The 21,249-nt window shown below is 47.0% G+C and overlaps 1 protein-coding gene across 2 annotated transcripts in view; it reads left to right on the forward strand.

The window, feature by feature from the left end:
- The first annotated feature begins 1,723 nt into the window (after positions 1-1,723).
- The window catches only part of NETO1 (neuropilin and tolloid like 1), a 770,367-nt gene continuing 750,841 nt past the window's right edge, over positions 1,724-21,249 (forward strand). For both annotated transcript variants that reach the window (XM_078687516.1, XM_078687517.1), the window contains exons 1-2: positions 1,724-1,909; positions 19,802-19,855. In XM_078687516.1, the coding sequence (XP_078543642.1) occupies positions 1,882-1,909; positions 19,802-19,855 (82 nt within the window). In that variant the 5' untranslated portion in view covers positions 1,724-1,881. The remainder of the gene's footprint in view (positions 1,910-19,801; positions 19,856-21,249) is intronic.

Consider the following 21,249-nt stretch of genomic DNA (forward strand, 5'->3'; position numbering starts at 1 on the left):
GTGAGCCGGTTCTACTATCTACTGCCGGGGATAGAGCCATGCCTTCAACACCCCCCCCCCCCCCCCCCCCGCCCGCAATCCCCCTGTCTAGCCTGATCTATGACAAGGGACGACAATTTACTGTGTAAGGGAAGTGAGGCAAATTAATCGGAGACAAAAATTTCCCGTCTGCACACTCTGGGCACAGGACACTGCCCCTCTCCCATGCCCAGCCCCCGCATCCTTTAATGTTAATCGGTGTCTGTGGACACTGGAGCAGGGCTCGACAGGACCAGCGCCTACGCGCGTCTGAGACGTGCTAACGCCCGGACAGATCATGACATGCGCCTCGGTGCTGCATTAGGCAGATGTGAGGGGATTCACGGGATGAGGATTGCTTGTTCGTGTTAGGCGCGTGTCTCCTTCCCTCTGCCCAGCGCTTCTCCATCGAAAGACCGCTGTGTGCGGCAGAGCGGGATAGCGCCCTCCCCGTCCCTCCCAGGTGCTGCAGCAACAGGTGCGGCGCCTGCCGGAGCTGCGGGAGCCCAGCGCGCGCAACTCCCCCGCAAGAACAGCACTGCAGCGGCGCATCCTGCATCTGCGCGCCAGCACAGCACTCGGAGGAATCCGACCTTCACTGGACAGGGTTGCGAGCATCCGGCCCCAGGCGCGCAGTGCGAGGGAGGGAGACCGAGAAAGCGAGTGTGGACGGAACAAGACCTGGTTTCTCCCGCCTCGCATCCTCTCTGACTGCTCCGCAAACCTTAGAACTCGTGCCCGCAGGAAAGCCGCCCTGGTAATCCCTCAGCACGGCCCGCCCATTGGCACGCTGCTAGCGGACTCGCAGCTTCATAGTCTGTACAAGAGGCGCCCGGCTGTACCCGCCGCCAGCATCAGGACCAGGCGGTCCCTTGAGAGGAGGAAACTTTTTCTCCCGGCCCGGGGATGGGTACGGGCGAAGTGAGGGCATCCCAGGCGCAGGCTGCAGGTGCACTATGCCCGCTCCTGCTGAAGGAAACCAGGGAACTGGAGTGATCTTGCGCAGTGGGTGGCCTGCTGGGACGTGCCTTCTCTTTCCATCACTGGGTGATACCCGCGGGGGCTGAAGCCTTTCGTCGCTGCAAGCGCTCTGCTGCTGGTTTTCTGCTGGTGAGCGATGCTGCTGTGCTGCTTGTGGAGATGATCCTGTGCCCTCAGGAGCGCGGATTGGGGCCGTTCTTGGGGTGTCTCGTCTCCATCCAAGGCTCGCGCGGCGCAAACATGATGTGAAGCCACTTTTCTGGCATTGGTGCGCACCGCTCGTGGCACGCGGTAGCCTTGCAAGGTGGAGCCGCCGGAGGGAGCTGATGACGGACTCTTTAATCCCCTGGATGCGGGAGGGGAAGCACCGTAGGATAGTGAGCGCGCCGGCCCGGGGATCATGTGAGTGCTCGGATGTGCTGCTGGTCTGGCATGATCCTGGCGCGGTGTCTGCTGACCCTGGCGCGGACAGTGCTCGCCCTTTCTGCTATGCATGATCACTGAGCCCCTCTCTGCAACCCATCAGCCCTTTGGATTTTTGGGGCAATTGGTGTGTGCTGGATCTATGCGCATCCTCTCGCTATGGACCGTGGCCTGGGTGTCCCTGGGCTTGGCACGCGACTTCACGCTGATGTCTGCGACTGGTCTCTGCTCGCATCTGGAGGACAGGCGATGACACCGCAGGCTGAGGCGCTGGGGCCGGCCCACGTCGGAGGCTGCTGAGGAAGCGGGTGCAGCCGGTGCGCGCAGTGTGCGCCGCCTGGGTGTGCGGTTCTGCCTTCTCGAATCGCGCCCGTGCCTTTCCCCTCCGCCCCCGCTGGAAGTCCTCCCGCAGCTAAATGGAATTAGTGGAGATCGCAGCCCCTTGTGCAAGGAACAGACATGACCCATGGGCGCAGTTTGTTTCACAGTGAGTATGTCGGCGCCGGTGGAGGCTGGTGGTGGTGGCCTTTGGGGGGCAAGAAATGGCCTGCGAGAACTACCACCCTCTTCCCAGTCCAGCCACCGGATGTGGGGGGAGTGAATGTCTACTGTTAATGATACTCGGGATGAGCAGCCCTTAATGTGCCTCAGGTCTGGCTGTTTGGTGGAAAACCGGGGGCGAGTTTGAGCGAAGAGAGCTACCCTTGAAAGTTTAAGACAGGCAGGCTTGTTATCTGCGCTGCCGGAGAACGGATGGCTCTGTGATGTTAGGTGTAGGGAAGGGTCTGGTGATGTTGGGAGACACGTCAGGGTTATTTGCTTTTCGGGAGGAAGGCTTGATCAGTGTGGGGTGGTTTTAGGAGACGGTCAGACGAGGACTGGGGAATCTAGTGATGCCGATGGAGGCGTGGTAGAGGCGAGGTGGAGGAGAAATGTGGCATGTGAGTGCTCTGAAATTGAGGCGCTACTGCTTGGCGGCGGGAGGGGGGGGCGTTTGGTAATGTAAATTGATGGGTGAACGTGCTGATATTAAGCAGCCTCTGGTCTTCGCTGGTGAAGAGTGAGATGGTGTTTGTGTCAAATGGTGGACTGCTGGTGCATGTTGAAGGCGAGGATGAAGAGGTGGATGAGAATCTGATATGTGTGACTGCTGGTGAATCTGAGGTGTGCTGCTGGGAAAAGGCTGAGTTTCGCAGTGTGGTTTGTTCGGTGCTGAGGTAAAATAGCTAACTTGACTTGTGCTGGTAGTGTGAGGTTCCGTTGTGGAGGCGAGAGATTCAGTCTGCTGACGTGGGTTCAGGACTGGGGCCTTTAATGTAGGGCTGAAATACACGCTCGGGCGTTAGCGCCGAGGACTGAGGCTGGTATACTGAGGTAATAAAAAGGAAGGTGGCTGGTTGTGTTGCTTGAAAAGCGGCGGGGTGTTAAGTTTTGGGGGAGATGTGATCAATGCTAATGGCTGTGATGTTTTATTTTTTCTTGCAACGAAGAGAAAATCTTGAATTACTGCTGAGGTGCAGGGATCTCTGCACTCGTGCTTAGGTGGACGCCTGAGATGTTTTCTCCTTAAGGTGAAATTCGATAGTATGTTTGCTTGCAGGGGCGATTTATCTGTTGTTATGGTAGACATGGGCCAATTCAAGGAATTTCGAGATTAGGGAACCGGTCAGTGAGTGATATGTTCTGGGTATGGTGTGAGTGAAGTCTTGTGTGCTTTGGTGCCAACAGCCATAGGCATTTCTACTACTGTTTCTGTGATGAATATTTAATGAGGGTTTTACAATGTTGGGAACGCATGTCTTCTCTGCGTTGTAGGGTGTAGAAGGAATCATTCAATTGCTTGCACTAATAATGCAGGTGTGCCATTAGCATAGCAAGCGATACACGGTTACAAGATGCTTCTAAGTCACCCAAGGAACCAATGGGAGTCTGGCTTGTGTTTTCTCAACAGGAAAAAAAATCAACCTCGGGGCGCACATACCGTTTTGCAATGCCTTGTGCATCTTTGTGGACATTGGACCGACAATTATTTGTTGAAAGGATCATTTATGCGGAATTTCAATCAGCTGTGAATACGAATATATCACGTTATGCGTTTATGCGAAAGGGTTCCGGCTTCAAGTGAGCTGAGATTAATTTTAATGTAAATACAGAATCAGTCAATTGCGTTAGTAATAGGTATGATTTCTGTTTTTTCTCTCTCTCTCTCTCTCCCTCACACACACACACTATCTATCTCTCTCTCTTACTTTCTTTCTCTCATACACTCTCTCACACACAAACACACTCACACACACACTCTCACTCTCTCTGTCTCACACACACACACCCTCTCCCTTTCTCTCCCTCTAGCTCTCTCACACACACACTTTCTCTTTTTCTCTCTCTCTCTCTCACATACACACACACTCACTCTCTCGCGCGCTCTCTCTCCATTCTCTATGGCAATCTTCCTCTTTTCCGATTACCCCCACTCTTGGCCTCTCCTCCTCTCTCCCTCATCTTTCATATCTTAGTTTTGCTGTGAACTCTTCTCCCTTTTTACTTTATTTCTACAAAACCCCTTCATGTTTCTACTGCACTGCTCACACCTCTGCATTCTTATGCAAAGAATACACCTTAATATAGCAGGTCAAGCAGGTTTTGCCAACATCATAAAACTGTCGCCTACAGCAAAGATAAAACTGGGGGCTTCGACTTTATTCTAAAATATGGAACAGCGCGTAATGCAAGGTTTGGCACAGGCCTGAAAGAATTCGGCAACTTACTTTTCGACTGTTGCCAACGTTATCACTTCTTGCATGAAGAATTCAAGCAAACACGTTTCACGTAAAGCAGAACTTTCCCTCCATACGAACAGCCGCTTCTGCCTGTCTAGAGAAGGAAGCTGGGACCTGGGACCTTGGGTAGCGCCATCTTGCGCATGGCTGCCGCTCTGCACCGGCGCTGACGTGTAATTCACCAGGAATCCGAGGACTGGAACATGTCCGCAGTGCTGTGAGCAGGCGTGTTGCCAACACTTGGTGTGAGAAAAAAACAGTGCAAACGTGCATGTTTTCTGTAAACGGTACTGCCTCTCACACACGGTCTGTACCAAATGGTTTTAAAACCTAAGATGGTGCGCCACGTGGCCGCTGGACGATTTGACGTTAGAGACTGAAATGGCCCCAGCCATGACTCACAGCAAATGTAACGACGTAAAGGTGCACGGCCTGATAATGAGCCATAAAGGCATGGCACAAACATCGCCAAGGAGAGATCCCCCTGCACATTTTAGAAACACACCACTTTGCATTTTGCATAGCCAACAGTTTCGCTGCGCTGTATCACATATTAGCGACGACAGGCTAATCTGTCCCTGATTGCTTACACACACTGTTTATGTCCCCCCTACCTCCTTCCCTCCCTTACCCTTCCTTCCTTCAATTGCTTCCGTCTCCCACCCTCAGCTCCATTCTCATATTATTTCTCGGTCGCAATGTCATCGTCAGACCATCTTTTTGATTCACCAACATCTCTTGTATTCTCTATTTTTTATACACTTTCTCTCCACCCTCAGTTTTCTCCTTTGGTATTAGGCTCCCTATGTTCTGCTGATTCAATCACCCTGATGAAGGCCTTGGGTCTGGCTCCACATTTTCCTCAGATTCATTCTGTATTTTGGTGTGTGTCTGGTTCACTCTTCTTTTGCCACCCTTACTTTCCTCCTCTGTTTTTATTGTCTCCCTTCCCTAATGTTGACTTGGTGTCACTCTGCTTAAGCCCACTTCGTATTACTCTGTCGATGTTTCGTTCAGTCTGTGTTTTTTTTCTCTTTTATTTACCACCAATTTTTGCCTCAGCTCTTTGTTTTTTTTCACTTTGTAGACGTCTCTTTCCTGGTTTGTGGCCTGCTTTTCTAGACCCCACTCTTTTTGGGTTTTATCTGTCCCTCTCTCTGACCACTCACTGATATAATCTTATTTTGTCTACTATCTCCCCTTTGTGATACACCTCGCTTGTTTTCGCTTCTGCTTTTCCCCTTTCTTGCTATTCTCTTTCTCGTGGTCTTTCTCCACCTTCTTGCTCTTTCTGACGTTACCTCCGGACTGTCTTTGTTACTGTTTTCCTTTATTTCATGTGTCGTTGGGCAGCCTCTGCAAGCCTGCGCAAGCCAGCTTGTACTATCAATTTGAAAGAAACCAAAGGTCTCCATATCTCAAATATTTAAACGTTTGCTGAAGGTTAAAGCAGTTGGAATCCTCCTGAAAGTGCCCCCTAACAACTGGTGTAAAAAGTCACAGCAGATTTTTTCCTTACATTTGCACTGGACCCTGGACTTAGGTTTGCAAAGTAAATGTTCACAAATGCAAGACATACATATAGAAGCAAGTGTGATTGGTGAATGTAAGCAGGAGAATACATATCAATGTAAACAGTTTGGTTGGGCAAGCACCCACTATGTTATGTTATGTTATGTTATTAAAATTTCTAGAGCGCACAGCTGCCCCAGCAAAGGGGCGTCCTGGCGCTTTGACAGATGCTATAACATAACACACTAAAAAGATTAGCCAGAAACTGGAAAGAGGAAAGTTTTAATGGCCTGCCTGAAGGCGAACATATCCTCAAGAGCACGAATGTGAACTGGTAGCGAGTTCCATAGGCCAGCCGCTAGAACCCTAAAAGAACGGCCACCCATCCTGCTCAACCTGAAGCGTGGGCAGACAGCCAAATGGAGACCCTCCGATCTTAAAGATCTCGATGGCACATAGGGTGTAAGCAGAGTAACAAGTGCCGGTGGCGAAAAGTTTTCAAAATTTTGAAGGCCAGACACAGCGCCTTGAACTTGATTCGCTGTCTGACCGGGAGCCAATGCAAGGCCATGATGGTACCCGACACCGAACAATGTCTGGGAAGGCCCACAATGGCTCGTGCCGCGGCATTTTGTACTCTTTGGAGCCTAGAGGCCTCCGCTTGATTCACCCCTAACAACAGTGAGCTACCGTAGTCCAGCCTAGATAGTATTGAGGCCTGAACTACGAGCTGTCTGGTAGGGGGATCAAAGTACTTCAAGACTGGCCTAATACCACGCAGTATTCCATAACATGTGGCAGCCACCTTCATGGTGTGGTCCTTGAAGGAAAGCGCAGAGTCTACCCAGACTCCTAGATTTCTCACTCCAGCCACTGGAATAGGTGTGACACCAAGCTCTGACGGCCACCACTGATTACCCCATAGCTCAGCGTGCTTCCCAAGAACCAATACCTCCGTTTTGGTGGCATTCAACTGGAGGCAGTTGGTGCGAAGCCAGCTTGCTACTGCCAAGAGACCCGCACGGAATCTCGAAGCTGCTACCTCGGGGTCTCCGCTAAGTGTCACCGCTAGCTGTGTGTCGTCCGCATATGAGGCCATCGTAAGGCCCCACTGTTTGACGACACCAGCCAACGGTTTCACATAGAGATTAAATATAGTCGGGCTCAGTGAAGATCCCTGAGGAACCCCCGTCTTCAGGGGGTAAGTAGTGGATTGGCCAGGTGGTATAGCCACTTTAAAAGTACGATCAGCCAGAAAGGACCGGAACCATTGGAGAGCGACATCCGTCACTCCCGCCTCCTGTAAGCGCTGGATAAGTATTTGGTGGGACACAGTATCGAAAGCAGCGCTTAAATCTAATAATATAAGCGCTGCGGTATGACCCATGTCAAGTACCTGGCGAAGATGTTCCAAGATGTAAAGTAGTGCCGTCTCGGTACTGTGTCCTGACCTAAATCCATTCTGGCTAGGGTCCAAGATCTGGTTGCAAGCCAGATGCTCGGACAGAACCGAGTTGACATGCGCTTCTGTTACCTTGGCAATCCACGGCAACAGGGAGATAGGTCGGTAATTTTCTGGCAGTCGGGGGTCAGAATTTGCTTTTTTTAATATGGGGGTAACCACTGCCTGCTTCCAGGCCGCGGGTACAGTTCCAGAAGACAGGGACATATTAATGAGATCCAGTATGGGATTACGACACAGCGGAGAGAGTGTATTAATGAAGGCAGGCTTCAGCGGGTCCGCCGGGGAACCTGATTTGACCTTGAGGCTGAGTCTGTCAAAAGCCTCAACCGACAATTCAGGTAAGATAGCCAGAGGCTCATGATCCAATGTATCAGAGACAGTGGCTTCTCGATCCTGGTGGAGTGTGTCGAACCCGTGATATATTTTTTCCACTTTCTCCACAAAAAAAGAGGCCAGTTTATCACAGTGTGAGTCTGTGCAAATCGCCTCTGCTGAGGATCTATTTTTCATTAGGTCCTTCAGTACCTTAAAAATCAGTTTTGAGCGGTTGGTACTGGTGGCAAATTCCTGGGCATAAAATGCAGCTCTAGCTCTGCATATAGCTCTGTGATAAAACTTTAACTCAGTGAAATACCGATATCTATGTATAAACTGCTGGTCACGTTTTGAAATGTTTGCTGGACAACCGAATCATCAAATGACACCTTTATTAGCTGTTTACATTACATAACTGAATGGTTCCAATTCTATAGGTAGAGGTCTTGAAGTGTGAGATTGTGAGTCAGCCCTGGAGGGTGCAGTCCTGTGACATGCAGGCAGGCAGGCAATAGACTGATCAGTGCATTGAGGGGCATTAACCACCTGATGTATCCAAGTGGGATGACAGCTTGTGACATTCTGGCTGGATACACCTCTCTGCAGCAAACACTCAACACACTGACATGTCTAGTTGCAATAAGAAGCTGGGGCCTTTGGTCTCTGCTGCTGGAGCCACATCCTATCAATCAATCTAACAGTGATTGCAATGTTTAACCTACAGTTTGCACGTGCGTCTTAGCAACAGGTAGCATGAAGTACTGAATTCTTTGACTGGGATGATGTGATTTGCAGGTTCACACCAGACCTTTGAGGTTGTCCTGTGGCTGACATAAGGTCCTCATAAAGCTAGCCTATGATACAGAACTGGAAAATCACTGTCATATTATTGCCTGACACAAATATCTTGCCCTAAACACAAAAATATTGCCCAGTTGGTGTTATTAATCGATAATTCACACCCAATGGTCTAATATTTCTGTCAGCTATATTTAGGACACACTATTTATGCCCTGTGATCTTTTTGTATTTATTATTCTGACATGTTAAACCTATTATTTTCTTTCCTTTCAGTTACTTGTAATTTTGCATGTAAAATGGGAAAAAGAAAACTACAAGTCAAAGAAAATAAAGAGTAAAGCAACACTGGATGAGCTACTCAAATGTGACAAAGGACAACTATAGAGTTCTGTTTACACATCACTCTCTGGAGATAGTGCATTAACTCCTCATCACACCCTTGTCCCTGTCCTAATATCACGGGGTGTGTTAATATCCTAAAGACGGACACCTATCTACCTACTTCCAAGAAAAAAGTAAACTCCTGCCCCTCCAAGTGTGCTTAGAAAGGACAACCTCTAATCATAAACCTCTTGTTTTGCATGCTTTCTATCAGAGCCAATTACTTTGTGGATTTTGTCTCTGGACAGAAGCTTCTGCTTACCTGTGGGCTATGTTTGGCTGTTTCTACTTTCTGTGGATTGTTTGTTTTCCTCGCTTCCGTTGATGTTGAGGCCCTTTGGGCTTGTGATTTAGTTTATACTGCCACTGTCAGCACCAATGCCTCCCGCTGGGCTTCTTTAGGCTGTGTGGTGTTTGTTCACGTGTTTCACATGCCCTTCCATATCTCCCTAGCTACCTCCTTGGCTTATGACTGAGGTTGAGGCTGCCCTACTGGGTGTTGCCGTCAGCCCTCAATGAGTGAGGATTCTTCCCAACTAGTTGGGCTGGATGTCAGTTTCCCTGTGTACATACCCCACTATGATGGGGCCAGGGTGCATGTATTTGCTGTGAGGATCTGGAATCGGCATCTCCAGAAGACAGGTGAATTTCTCCTCTTCTTTGCCAGAAATGCAGGCTGGGAATGGGCTTCCCATTATACTGCCTGCTAAACTTGTGAAGTCAAGAATTATATTCCTGTATCATTTCTTGATCTTCTAGAGTGTGCCTCAACTTCCCTTCTTAGTTTATCAGCGGTTATGTAGTGGTGTTCTAGTGTTTGTCCCACCCTTCCCTACTTCCTGATGTTACCTTGAGCCTCTATTGTTGGAAGCATATTCTCACCCTCTCTCTGACTAGTGGAGCTATATGTGGGACAACCACTTTCTACGCACCATGTGGGGCTTGGGCGGATTTGTCGGTTTAGCAACGCCTTCATTTATTTCACTGGAGAATTAGTGAATGCATGTACCCCCATATTTTCTTTCTGCGTTGTGGGGTCGGCTTGGGATTCCCACTCTGCTCCCTGCTGGGCTTGTGACTTCTGGGACGTTCCGTTCCATATCTTGGTGTCTTCTGTTGGATATTGTGTACCCCAGACACAATTGCTGAGTTTGTTACAGGTTGTGTGATGCTCTTGTGATGTTTGACTTGCTCTTCACTGGTTCTTATTGTGCCTGAGGCCAGTGTTGGGTTTATTCTTCTGGGAGATGCTGTGGGCCTGTGGAATGTTATGTTATGTTATGTTATATTTATTTTTATATAGCGCGCGGCTACTCAAAAAGAGTGTCCCGGCGCTTTAGCAATGAGACCTACGACGAAATAACACAACACAGCAGTAAAAAACAAAAGGGGACCCAATAAAAAGAAGAAGAGGAAGAAAGCCTAAAGAGTAAACAACCAGGTCTTTAGACCTTTCCTGAAAGCAAGTAAGCTGGTGGCGCGCCGAAGTGTCAGCGGCAGAGAATTCCACAACTGTGGGGCCAGCAATCCAAAGGAGCGACCTCCAATGCGAGCTCTTTTTACACGTGGCACCACTGCCAAAAACAGTGACTCCGATCTGGAATGGTATCTCCTCCCCGTAGACTGAGGACTGGTGGACGGTGGACCACCCCTATGCACTTACTGCTGTAATAAGGGATGAGATGGTCATGTCCTGCATGCAGCACCGGGGCCCTCACACTGATGGATATGTGAGTGCCCACCCTTTGTCCTGTAGAGTGGGCTGGTGTTGGGTTTCCCCCTGTGCTCCCTGCTGGACTTCCTTCTTATTGTATGTGTACCCTACCTCACTTTCTCAAGTTGGCTTGTTGCGGGAGATGTGTGCCATTGTTTGTCATTGTCATCTTGCCATTCACTGGCTCCCCCACACAACCTAGGGCTGGAGTAGGCATTCTCAATATGGATAGCCTTCTTCACTAGTGGAGGGGTGTGTGTGTGTATTTCTGTGTGCCCTGACTTTTCGTTTCAGGGGTGTGGACTGGTCTTGTGCTTACGCTTATTCTCTCAGCTGAACTTGGGTCTCATGAGAGGTGTGACCTGTTCTCTGTCTCATATCAGACTCTCTGCTCCTGCCTCTTTGCTGGACTACCTGTGGACTGTTTGATGATGGCTCTGACATATATTTTCCTCTGTGTCTCTTATGGGCTCTGGGTTAAGATTGAGTTTACACTCCTTGAGTGGGGAGCAAGCTGGAAGTTGTCTTCCTGCGTGTACACACAGGATTTGTGCCTTGTGGCATTTGTGCCCTAGCTCAAACTTCTATGGCCCAGATATCTAACTTGTCCTCCCTTTTCCTTATTCATAGGGTTAATCATGAGACTGTTCCTTATGCCTCTCCAAACATGGTCTTACTATCTCTGCGGGCATTGATGGTTGTCCTGATGCTTGTGGATAGGACTTTACCTTCTATTTCCCATTCTGCAACTCTGCAAGCTCATCACCTGTTGTTTGGTGTGGGGATTGTTATTAACACCCCGTTCTCGATGTGGCTTGCACATCCTATGGGAGTGCTTTATTTCTATCCATTTGCTTTCTTTTGCTTCCTTTGGATTCTAGGATGTTTTGCAAGTAGAGCTCCATTCACTGTTGGGGGTTACTCTTTCAATTTGGCCCCTATGTTCCACTTAGTTTCTTTGGTGGTGTTTGTCATTATGCTGTTTTCGGTGCTTTATGCTGTTGCCTGGCCCTGGAGACTAGCGTGGCACTCTTCATTGGTTTGCTATCTTTTGACTCTCCACCAGCTTCCTGTTGGGCTTGGTTTTTCGGGATTGCTCCCAAGTTTCCTTTGGTGGTTCTGCTTCTGGTTTCCACTGCCTTTCACTGCTATGGGATTGGTTCTGATTTTTTCTTTATTTTGGTCCATCTCATCCTATTTTGGGTTTAGGGGGTTGAAGGTGGTCTGTTCTGCTCCACCCACCCCCACACACTGTGGCTCCTGGGAAGTAGTTTGCATCTTTACTCCAGGCTGGCACCAAATCTTTTTTTGCTGATTGGATTCCTAGTGCCTCGTGGTCTCCTATATTTGTGCTCCTCTTGGAACTGGAGCTTGCGTTACTGCTATGTATTCCATGGTATGGTTTCCTACTCCTCTGCTTGGGATTTGAATTACTTTCTTGGTACCTGGCGAGCTGTGGCATTGTGGCCTCCCCAGTTTGGCTTTGATTCTCATGGAAAAGTTTCTAAGTTGTTTTCTTAGTTTTGCCCCCTTCTTGCTCATTTGACGTATGGTTTGGTGGTGGCTTCTCCTTTGTGCTTCTAGTTGAGACTTTACCTTATCGGGGTGTGCCACATTAGTCCGAGTGGGGTGATTCCTTAAATTCAAAGTGGACTGGCTCACCTTGTGCTCCAATCAGCAGGTTTTTTGTGCTGGGGTATTCCCGGCACTTACGACCACACTTGAGGTGTTCCAGTCTTTTATGGTGACACTACCTGCCTTACAGGTCACTGTCTGGGTCTCAGCTGTGGGGCTCGTGCTGGTCTCTTTTTTGCTTGCTGCTTCCTTCTGGATTGTTGTCCTCATTTTGGGGGTTAGGAATATCTACCCTTTGTTGGATACTTGCTTCCATGTGATTGTGCTGTTGCTTGATGTTCTTGGAGCTTGAGTATTTGGCCCTATGTTTGTCATAGTTAGTTTACACTTGTACTTATCTCTGTGTGCATTGAATGATGTGGGTTGCTTTGTGTTGGCCTTGTTTTCATGCTTTTCCAACCCCCTTACACATTGGCTTAGATATATCATCCTTTAATACAGCGCAACACAGCAAATCACCTTGCTGTGCTGCACTGCTTGAAAGTGCAGGAATGCGCAGTATTTAACATTATAAGGCACATTCCTGTCCTTTCCTTGCACTGGCACACTATGTGCTGCCTTGCACCAATGCAGGCCCCTCTGTGTCATGGTGTAAGGGTACCTGCATTGTAGGCAGGATTGTTTTTGTGCAGGGGAGTGCACCTTCATGTGCAAAAACAACACTCAGAGGCCTTTTCCTCTTTCTATGTGTGCTGCAGAATGCAAAAACCTGCTGAGTAGAGCACAAGGTGATCCAATCACTCCAAAGGCTGTGGTGCTTGCTTTTTCTTTGCTGGAAATGGTGACTTTCATTTCTTCTGCTTCACTACCCTCATTCTAATGGGTCTTCCTTTTTGGGCCTCATATGTCTCTATGCGTTCTACAATCCTGGATTCCTATTGCACCTTCAAGCTTAGGGCAAGGTATGCTCTGAAGTAATTCTTCATAATGCTGTGCTCTCTCTTTTTGGGTATGTTGGCTCTAGATTCTGGCGGTTCCTCCATATGTACTACTTGATTTGGTAGGAAATTGATCCTTTCTGAGCCTACTTTGCTTGTTGTTGCATCTATTCAGGTTGGGGCCTTATGCTTCCTATTTTGATGTTGTGTCTGGTTACTCACTTTGCCTGGTGCTGCCATGTGGATGTTGGTCAGCGGCGGCATATGTTCTGGGCAGCAGCTGATTGGTTCCTTGCTTCAGGTTCTCCAGTGAATCTTATCCTTGTTGCCTTGAGTTGGAAATTGGGTTACTGGTTGAGTGGAGTGAAACCCTACTCGAGCAGCAGCTACAATTTCTGTCTGTGTGAAGTATTAAGCAAACCTCAAATAACCTGTGCTTAACCCTCTGGTCCCTTGGCACAAAGTAGGCAGGGTTAACTTAAAGGCAATGTGTTAAGCATTTATGCAGCACTACAAAGAGTGTGAAGTGAAAGACTACTCAAGAAAAAACCCACACTAATTTATAAACATAGAGGAAAATGTAAAATTATTTGTCTCCAAAACAACAAAAATCCAATCGGTAGAATCGCAGATATGCAATTTTAAATATTTAAGTGAAAATGGTGCGTAAGGCCAACTGTGGGAAGCTGGTCGTGCCAGACCAGGACAAAGTCACATGTTCAGGCTGACGACGATGGAGTCGAGCCAGATACCAGGATCAAGCTAGGCCCACTGAACAAAAGTACCTTAAATCCTGGTTTGTGGAGTGTTGCAAGATCCCATGTCAAGGAGGAGTCATGCAGCGGTTGTTCTGAGGAAATGCGGGGCTGCAGTGCGGAGTTTTGCATCATCATCGAGGAGGTTGCCTATGAGGGACTTTCAATGTGAAGGCCTCCGTTAATTATATGTTGCAAGACCACAGGTCTGAAGAGACTGCGGGCTGCGATGCAAAGTCTGGCATCAGGAATGCATCGTGGTGTGGCAGTTCTGAAGCAACTACAAGTAGATATGTTGCGCTGCATACATTCTGCCTACAGTACCACAGCTGGGGTGGCAGAGTACCTTCATTCCTACTTTAGAGGGTAAGACTGGGGGGGGCAACATGTAGGGGGGGTAGGAGTCACAGCAGAGAGAGTCCAGGTGCTGGGATCAAGGCTGTTGGAGCTTTTCTATTCCTGAGACTCTAATCAAGAGGCCAGCCATTAGCCTATGGAGTCTCTCTAATGGTCCTGGGCTCCAGATTCAGGTCTAGTCCACTCACTCAAGCAGCAGGGCAGAAGAACAACCATCCTTCTTGCAGATCAGCACAGCAATCCTTCGGAGTCTTTCACAGGTCCAGGGGTGTACTGACAAATTGGGTCTAAGGGTCCAATTTGAAGTAAAACAAGGTTCTGCAAGTTTCAACCCCCAGAAGTGTTTGGAATTTCCCTCCTTCCTGTCCTGGCCCCAGTTTGTCGGGGTCATAATAGACTTGTACTAAACCTTTGTGAGTGTATTCAGGTTGGGCCTTTGTGATGTACAAATGTTGTTGACGGTGGCTTCTTCCCCCATCAAGTCAGAGATGGCTCATCCTGCCAACACCTATACTCCTTTGTCTCACTGTCTGGGAGGAATATACAAAGCCAGCTACACCTACTACATCTAATCATGTGATCAAGGAAACAAGCTGCAGGCACCAAATGGTTAAGACAAGGAAATTGCAAGTTCCTAAATGTTGTCGGTTGATGTGTAATTAGTGTGTAGTAAGGTACACACTAGGGGCAGGTGGGGGTTTCCTCCTTTCGGAAAGGGACCCTCACTCACCCCCCATCAGTTGGGTGTCTTGCTTCATCATCAGGTCTGCTCCTTATCGGGTCGGCGCAGCAATACCCGATCGGTGACCTTAATGGGGCCTTTTGGCGGAGATATTTTTTCCATATTTTTTAATTTTATTCCAGATTGAGTGCTAGATTCTCCCCTGAGGCGGAAGCCGGGGGTTTAGGATTTGTGACAACATTTTTAAAAAACTGTGTTATTTGTTATTTTTTGGATTTTAAATACGGACTATTGCACCACGCTCGAGGTGCTGCAATACCTGCTCCACGCCGCATCCCGACTCCTGCTCCTCGCACAGCCGATTAGGCGCTGATGCGGTAGCAGAGAGGGGGAGCCGCCATCTTAGGGGAACTGCGAGGGTTGTGCACCAGTTGCTGGCAGCCTCCCTCCCTCCCAGATATTTAAACAGCGCATTAGCACTCGCGTGCAGATTGAGTGCTAGATTCTCCCCTGAGGCGGAAGCCGGGGGTTTAGGATTTGTGACAACATTTTTAAAAAACTGTGTTATTTGTTATTTTTTGGATTTTAAATACGGACTATCGCACCACGCTCGAGGTGCTGCCATACCTGCTCCACGCCGCATCCCGACCCCTGCTCCCCGCACAGCCGATTAGGCGCTGATGCGGTAGCAGAGAGGGGGAGCCACCATCTTAGGAGAACTGCGAGGGTTGCGCACCAGTTGCTGGCAACCTCCGACCCTCATCCTGTCCTATAAAATGACCACCTGTTTCCGTCCGCGCAGCGGGCGGGCGCAGCGGACGCGCCAAAGGCAAGCCCGTCTGCGCCCGTCCATGCTGGGACCGGGCTCAGGGCTATGCCCCCTGGTCCTACCATGACAGGAGCTACAAAGTCTTATACCAGAAGCAAATTAGTCTAGCTCCGTCCAACTATGGACATTAAGTGCATTTTAATCACACCACTAACTCCGTGAACTTACACAACAATAAAAGAATAAAAGTTTTAATATAATAACAGCCCTCATCAATGCCCACTCTCTAGGCAAACACATACAGGATATTGCAGATTTTATTACTGACAGAAATATAGACATATTGTTTGTCACCGAAAAATGGATGGACAATGCGTCGGAACCGGATTTGGTGGTTGCCGTATCTGAAGGATACATGGTTCAAAGGCAGGACAGATTGAAAAATAAAGGCGGTGGTCTGGCGATAATATCCCAGTGCCATCTTCCTGTAAGAATTAATCAAGTTCCTTCGTCTACATGTGAAGCCATACACTTTTCCATCATGTTAGTGCCTTCGCATAATTTTAAAGGAGTCCTCCTTTATAGACCCCCAGGAGCTCGCACAGATTTTCTGTCCTCTTTTAATACACTATTAGAAGCTCTAGTGATAGAAGATTCGTTTACCGTCCTGGGCGATTTGAATTTCTATTTGGAAAAAATAGAAAATACTGAAACACTGGCCCTACTGACTGACATGGAGACACTAGGGCTCTCCCAGTTGGTCACCTCACCAACGCATGAACCTGGCCATATTTTGGACGGTATTTTTTCCAACTCAAAGGAAATCCACGTTCAAGATATCCTTCCGCTACCATGGTCAGACCACTATGCTATTATTTTTAACATAGCAACAAACAGCGCTCCAATAAAGAAGGTGGCGATAACTAACCAAGGGTCATTTAAGGTCTGGAAAGACATAAATAATAGTCACCTCACAGCACTTCTAAACAATACATGCCCGACTATTCTAACTGATCCGAATACTGCTATTGAGCAATACACGAGCTGGATAAGTAATGCCATGAATAGGCTAGTGCCTAATAAAACCATCTCCAATAATCGACTCTCTACCTCTGCACCATGGTTTTCCGATTCCTTAAAAGAACAGAAACAAAAATGCAGGAATTACGAAAGACATTGGCGCAAAATGTACACCATGGAGTTAAAAATGCGTTATAAAGAGGAACTCGCTAAGTATAAAAAGATGATTATCGAGGGAAAAAAAATATTATAATGAGGAAATAGAAACTGCAAAAAATTCAAATAAACAACTATACCAAGTGGTGAAGAAATTAGCGGGAACAGCACCGGATGTCGCTCCCTCCCCTTCACAAGCACTGTGTGATGCCTTGGCCAATTATTTCTACGAAAAAGTTAATAACATCTACTTAGAATTTTCTACCAAAGTTAAAATCAATCCACAGTTAATCAGTACTAGATCATCTGACCACTACTTGTTGAAATTTAATGAAGTCAATGAACAACATATAGCCGACATCATTAAAACCATAAAATCAGGATCAGCTACTGACCCTTGTCCCCCCAAAGTGTTCCTCCTGGTCATCAATTCCATCGCACCGGTTATAACTCAAATATGTAATTCCATGTGTTTGGCCGGGATCTATCCAGACAGTTTAAAAAATACCTTCCTTTAACCTCTTCTAAAAAAAACTCATCTGGATCCGGAGGAACTGAAAAACTATAGACCCATAGCCAGCCTTCCTTTTTTGGCCAAGGTGGCAGAGAGAGCGATGAACATGCAACTCTCCGAATTTATTGAGGAATATCGTCTGTTGGACGATACACAGTTCGGGTTCCGTAAGCTTCATGGGACCGAAACTGCCCTCATTAAAGCCACTGAAGATATAAGACTCATGAGAGATCAGGGAGGCACAGTCGTGCTTATATTGCTGGATCTATCAGCGGCATTCGAGACGGTCTATCAATCCATTCTGATCGACCTAGTCTCGGCTATGGGCATTCAATCCAGAGCAAAAAAACTGCTCGCCTCCTTCCTGTCGGATAGAACACAGGCAGCTACCCTGGGACCCTTTCAGTCTACGGAGTTAACGTTACCGTGTGGAGTTCCCCAAGGCTCATCCCTAAGTCGGACACTTTTTAACATCTATGTGTCGGACTTAGCCAGAGTTATAAAAGCTTACGGGATGGGCCTTACCTCTTACGCAGATGACACTCAGCTGGTGTTGGCAATAAACAATGATGGAGAGAAGGTGGCTGAATTCTTTCAGGGAGACATGCTGGCCATCAAGGACTGGATGGCCTGCAATTGCCTCAAACTTAATTCCGAGAAGACGGAAGTTGTTATCTTTGGAAATCTATCTCCTGTTTGGTCAAGTTCCTGGTGGCCACCTTCATTGGGACCGTTTCCCACCCCAGTCTCAAGGGTCAGGAACCTAGGAATTATGTTCGATAATAACCTGAACTTCGTTTTCCATACCAACCAAGTAGTGTCAACGGCCTTCTATAAACTCCGACTGATAAAGAAAATAATCCCTTATGTACCAGAAAATGCTGGGAAAACTTTGGTCAGCACACTGGTAATGTCATCATTGGATTATTGTAATGGACTGTTTGCTAATGCACAATGCAGGGTGATTAAAAAAATGCAAACTGTCCAAAATGCGGCCGCCAGAATGCTTTCAGGGACTCCCAAATTAAAACCCATTTCACAGGTCATCTGAAATTACCATTGGCTGGTGATTAAAAAACGCATAAAATTTAAAGCTCTCTGTCTCACTTTCAAAGCCGTACAGAAACAAGGCCCCCAGTTTTTGATAAAGCAGTTAGCTACTTACTGTCCTAGCAGACAACTTAGATCTGCTACTGCGCACCAGCTGATGGTACCACGTACAAAGACGGTGTCTTGGGGAGACAGACGTTTTGTGGTGACAGCAGCTAGGCTCTGGAATGCGTTACCGTTACAGATTCGCTCATCTCATTCCCTATTCCAGTTCCGTAAGATGATAAAAACATGGCTGTTTAATCAGTAAAATCATTCCTTGGATCCTGCACTGAGTCTATACCGCCGAGACGCCCAAGGGCATTTGTTTGCGCTTTATAAATGTCAAAAATAAATAAATAAATAAATAAATATGCAGAAAGGTGCAGTGTGTGTGAGGGCCCTTGTGAGTGTAAATGTAGTATGTAAAGAAGTGAGGTTAAAACAGGAGGTAGTGGTCCACCCAGAGCTATTTCAATGTTTGTGGCCACTCTCCTGATTAAAAACATGAATGTAGTGCAGCCCTGTTAAAAGGTCACAGGGATGTGCGCTCTCGTGGTCAACATGCTTCTTGCCATTATTTCTATTTGAAGGCAATTCTTCAGGACCAATGCAGGATCTATCCACACTTTTTGGTAGTGGTACATCATTAAATTAATTAAGTGACCACCCAAACAGCACCCTAAAAAGTGGTACCTGCAGATCTAGGAAATCAACCCTCTTAGGGTCAGAATATTATTTTGTCGGTGGCCAGCAGGTTCCAACACTGAATCATTCTCCTGGGACCGGTAGAGCAGGGGTAGGTCTCCCCGCGATCCGCGAGGGTCTCCAAGACATTGCACTATTGAGTGTTGGAACCTGCCGGCCACCGACGAAATAATATTCTGACCCTAAGAGGGTTGATGGTTGATGACCTTGGTGGGAGAAAGATACTTATCCTTCCTGCTTTTGTGTATCCTTTTGAGGTAAGGACAGGAACGAGTGCACAGTAACGGGTAATGAGATTACCGACAAATTTTCAAAGCAATCATTTGCCTAGTTGTTTAACAAGCATTTGGAGCCTTTCAGCACGAGCTTACACACATTTTTCGGTTTCAGAATCATCAGGGCTAAGAACTGTCTTACTATAGCAAATATGTTGCTGTGCTGACATATGCCCTTTTCACATGTGTTCATCCTCCGCCCCAGTTTCATCACTCAACTGCGTCATCCCACTATCACTCACTGTCTTTCCATTCAAGCCTCATTCATTCCCTGGACACATGTAAAGAAGAGATGTGTTGGCTCACAGCCCACATCCCAACTGCTCACCATTCAAAAGGATCTGCCTAGACATTTTATTTCCATTTAAGCAGTGCATTCAGTTTTGTAAAAGGCAGGCTCACACTCCCAATTAACTTCCTGAAACGTCAATGCCTCATTCTTCGTTGTGCAGCAACTGATGTCCACTGGTGTAAAACTAACTTGAATCATATTTTGCATTAGTCAAACAAGTGAATATTAACTTGACACTCCATGATAGCAAATGAATACAAATGCACCTTCTTCTGTTTCAGTTGTAGCAAGTCTTATCATCCTACAAGCGTGTGGAGCAACAAAAAAAGGACCAGGTTAGTGTTGTATACCTATTGCTTGGGGCGGGGGGGTGTATTGGGAGTTGTTATGTTTACATTGTTTATCCTTTAGCTGCAAATGAATGAATGAAAAAAGTGAATATGTAAAGAAAAGATTTGACAAAAGTGTTATGTAAACGTTACGCTTGCCTAGCACTTCTTAGTATAGAAATCTTTGTGTAGGCACTGGCAGTTACTTCAACTTTCTTTCGCTCTGCCAATGGAATTAATAACTGTTCAGTGTCTAATCTGCAGTTTTGGGTCCAAGAGTTACAAGGCTATTTTATAAATCTTGGTGACCCACTCATTCTTTAATGGCACCCTAGTTGACCAACAATTCCTCAGGATACAAATTTTGACTCCAGTAACCGGCAAGGCAAGTAGACGTCATTCATGTGTCAACAGTTTGGGGGCTCAGTTATATCATGTTGCAGTATTAGTCATTTAGTGAGGCACACTATAGTATGTAGGGCATTACTGGTAGCATGGCCGACCTATGACCAGTGTTGTAGTAGGCCAGGGATGTTGAAGAGGACGTGGGATGTGTCCCAGCCCGAGCTCCTACAACTCCAACTGATAGAGTGCAGCAATGCCCCAATCGTGAAGCACTTGTGCGGGGTCCTGTGCCAGTCCTGTAGGTATTTAAGAGGACTGAATGCCTTTCTGGATTCTCTCAACCCCCCAGTCCATATGTTGCAAAATTTCTTCTCATTCATCCAGCTCATTGATGACCCCCTAAAGATGCTGCCATTTTGTTTGTAACTTTATGAGACTTTTTTGCAGATGGTGTACTAACAGGTTTTACAAACCCAACATCACTCCTTCCAGTGGGTTTGTATACTCTTTGACACATCTCGCCTTATTAACCCAGTCAATTGAGCATACCTTGGTGTTAACGCCTCCAAACATTAATCAACAGCACACATAAGGCTAAAAAAACATAAGAGGCAAAGACAACAGCTTTTAACACCAACAGCAACTCGGCGATAAGTCTATTAGCATGTGTGCTCCTTCCCCACCAAAGCGCAGAAGCACACACTCCCACTGACTTTGCCTGTTTTTTGTTCCAGTGCTTGCTTATAATTAGTGCCACAAGATTAAATATCTTTATTCGGTTAAGTTCATAACCATAAAATAACTTAGTAATATAATACACATATATCAAGCATAAAATCAGCATACACACAATACCAATCCATAATAAACGTAAAATAATAGAATCAACAAGTATAAAACATAATATGAATTTCAGCGCCAGCGTCACAAATATAGCGGTTGCCATAGCAGCATCAATTTTAATCAGGCATAGAATGCCTCGATCTTAACATGGCTCTTAATAAAAAGCAGGATACTATGAATGTCATATGATCATTAGATAGGAGCCGGAGGAA

Source organism: Lissotriton helveticus, chromosome 4_1, assembly GCF_964261635.1.
Source record: "Lissotriton helveticus chromosome 4_1, aLisHel1.1, whole genome shotgun sequence".
In the NCBI taxonomy this organism is placed as follows: domain Eukaryota; kingdom Metazoa; phylum Chordata; class Amphibia; order Caudata; family Salamandridae; genus Lissotriton; species Lissotriton helveticus.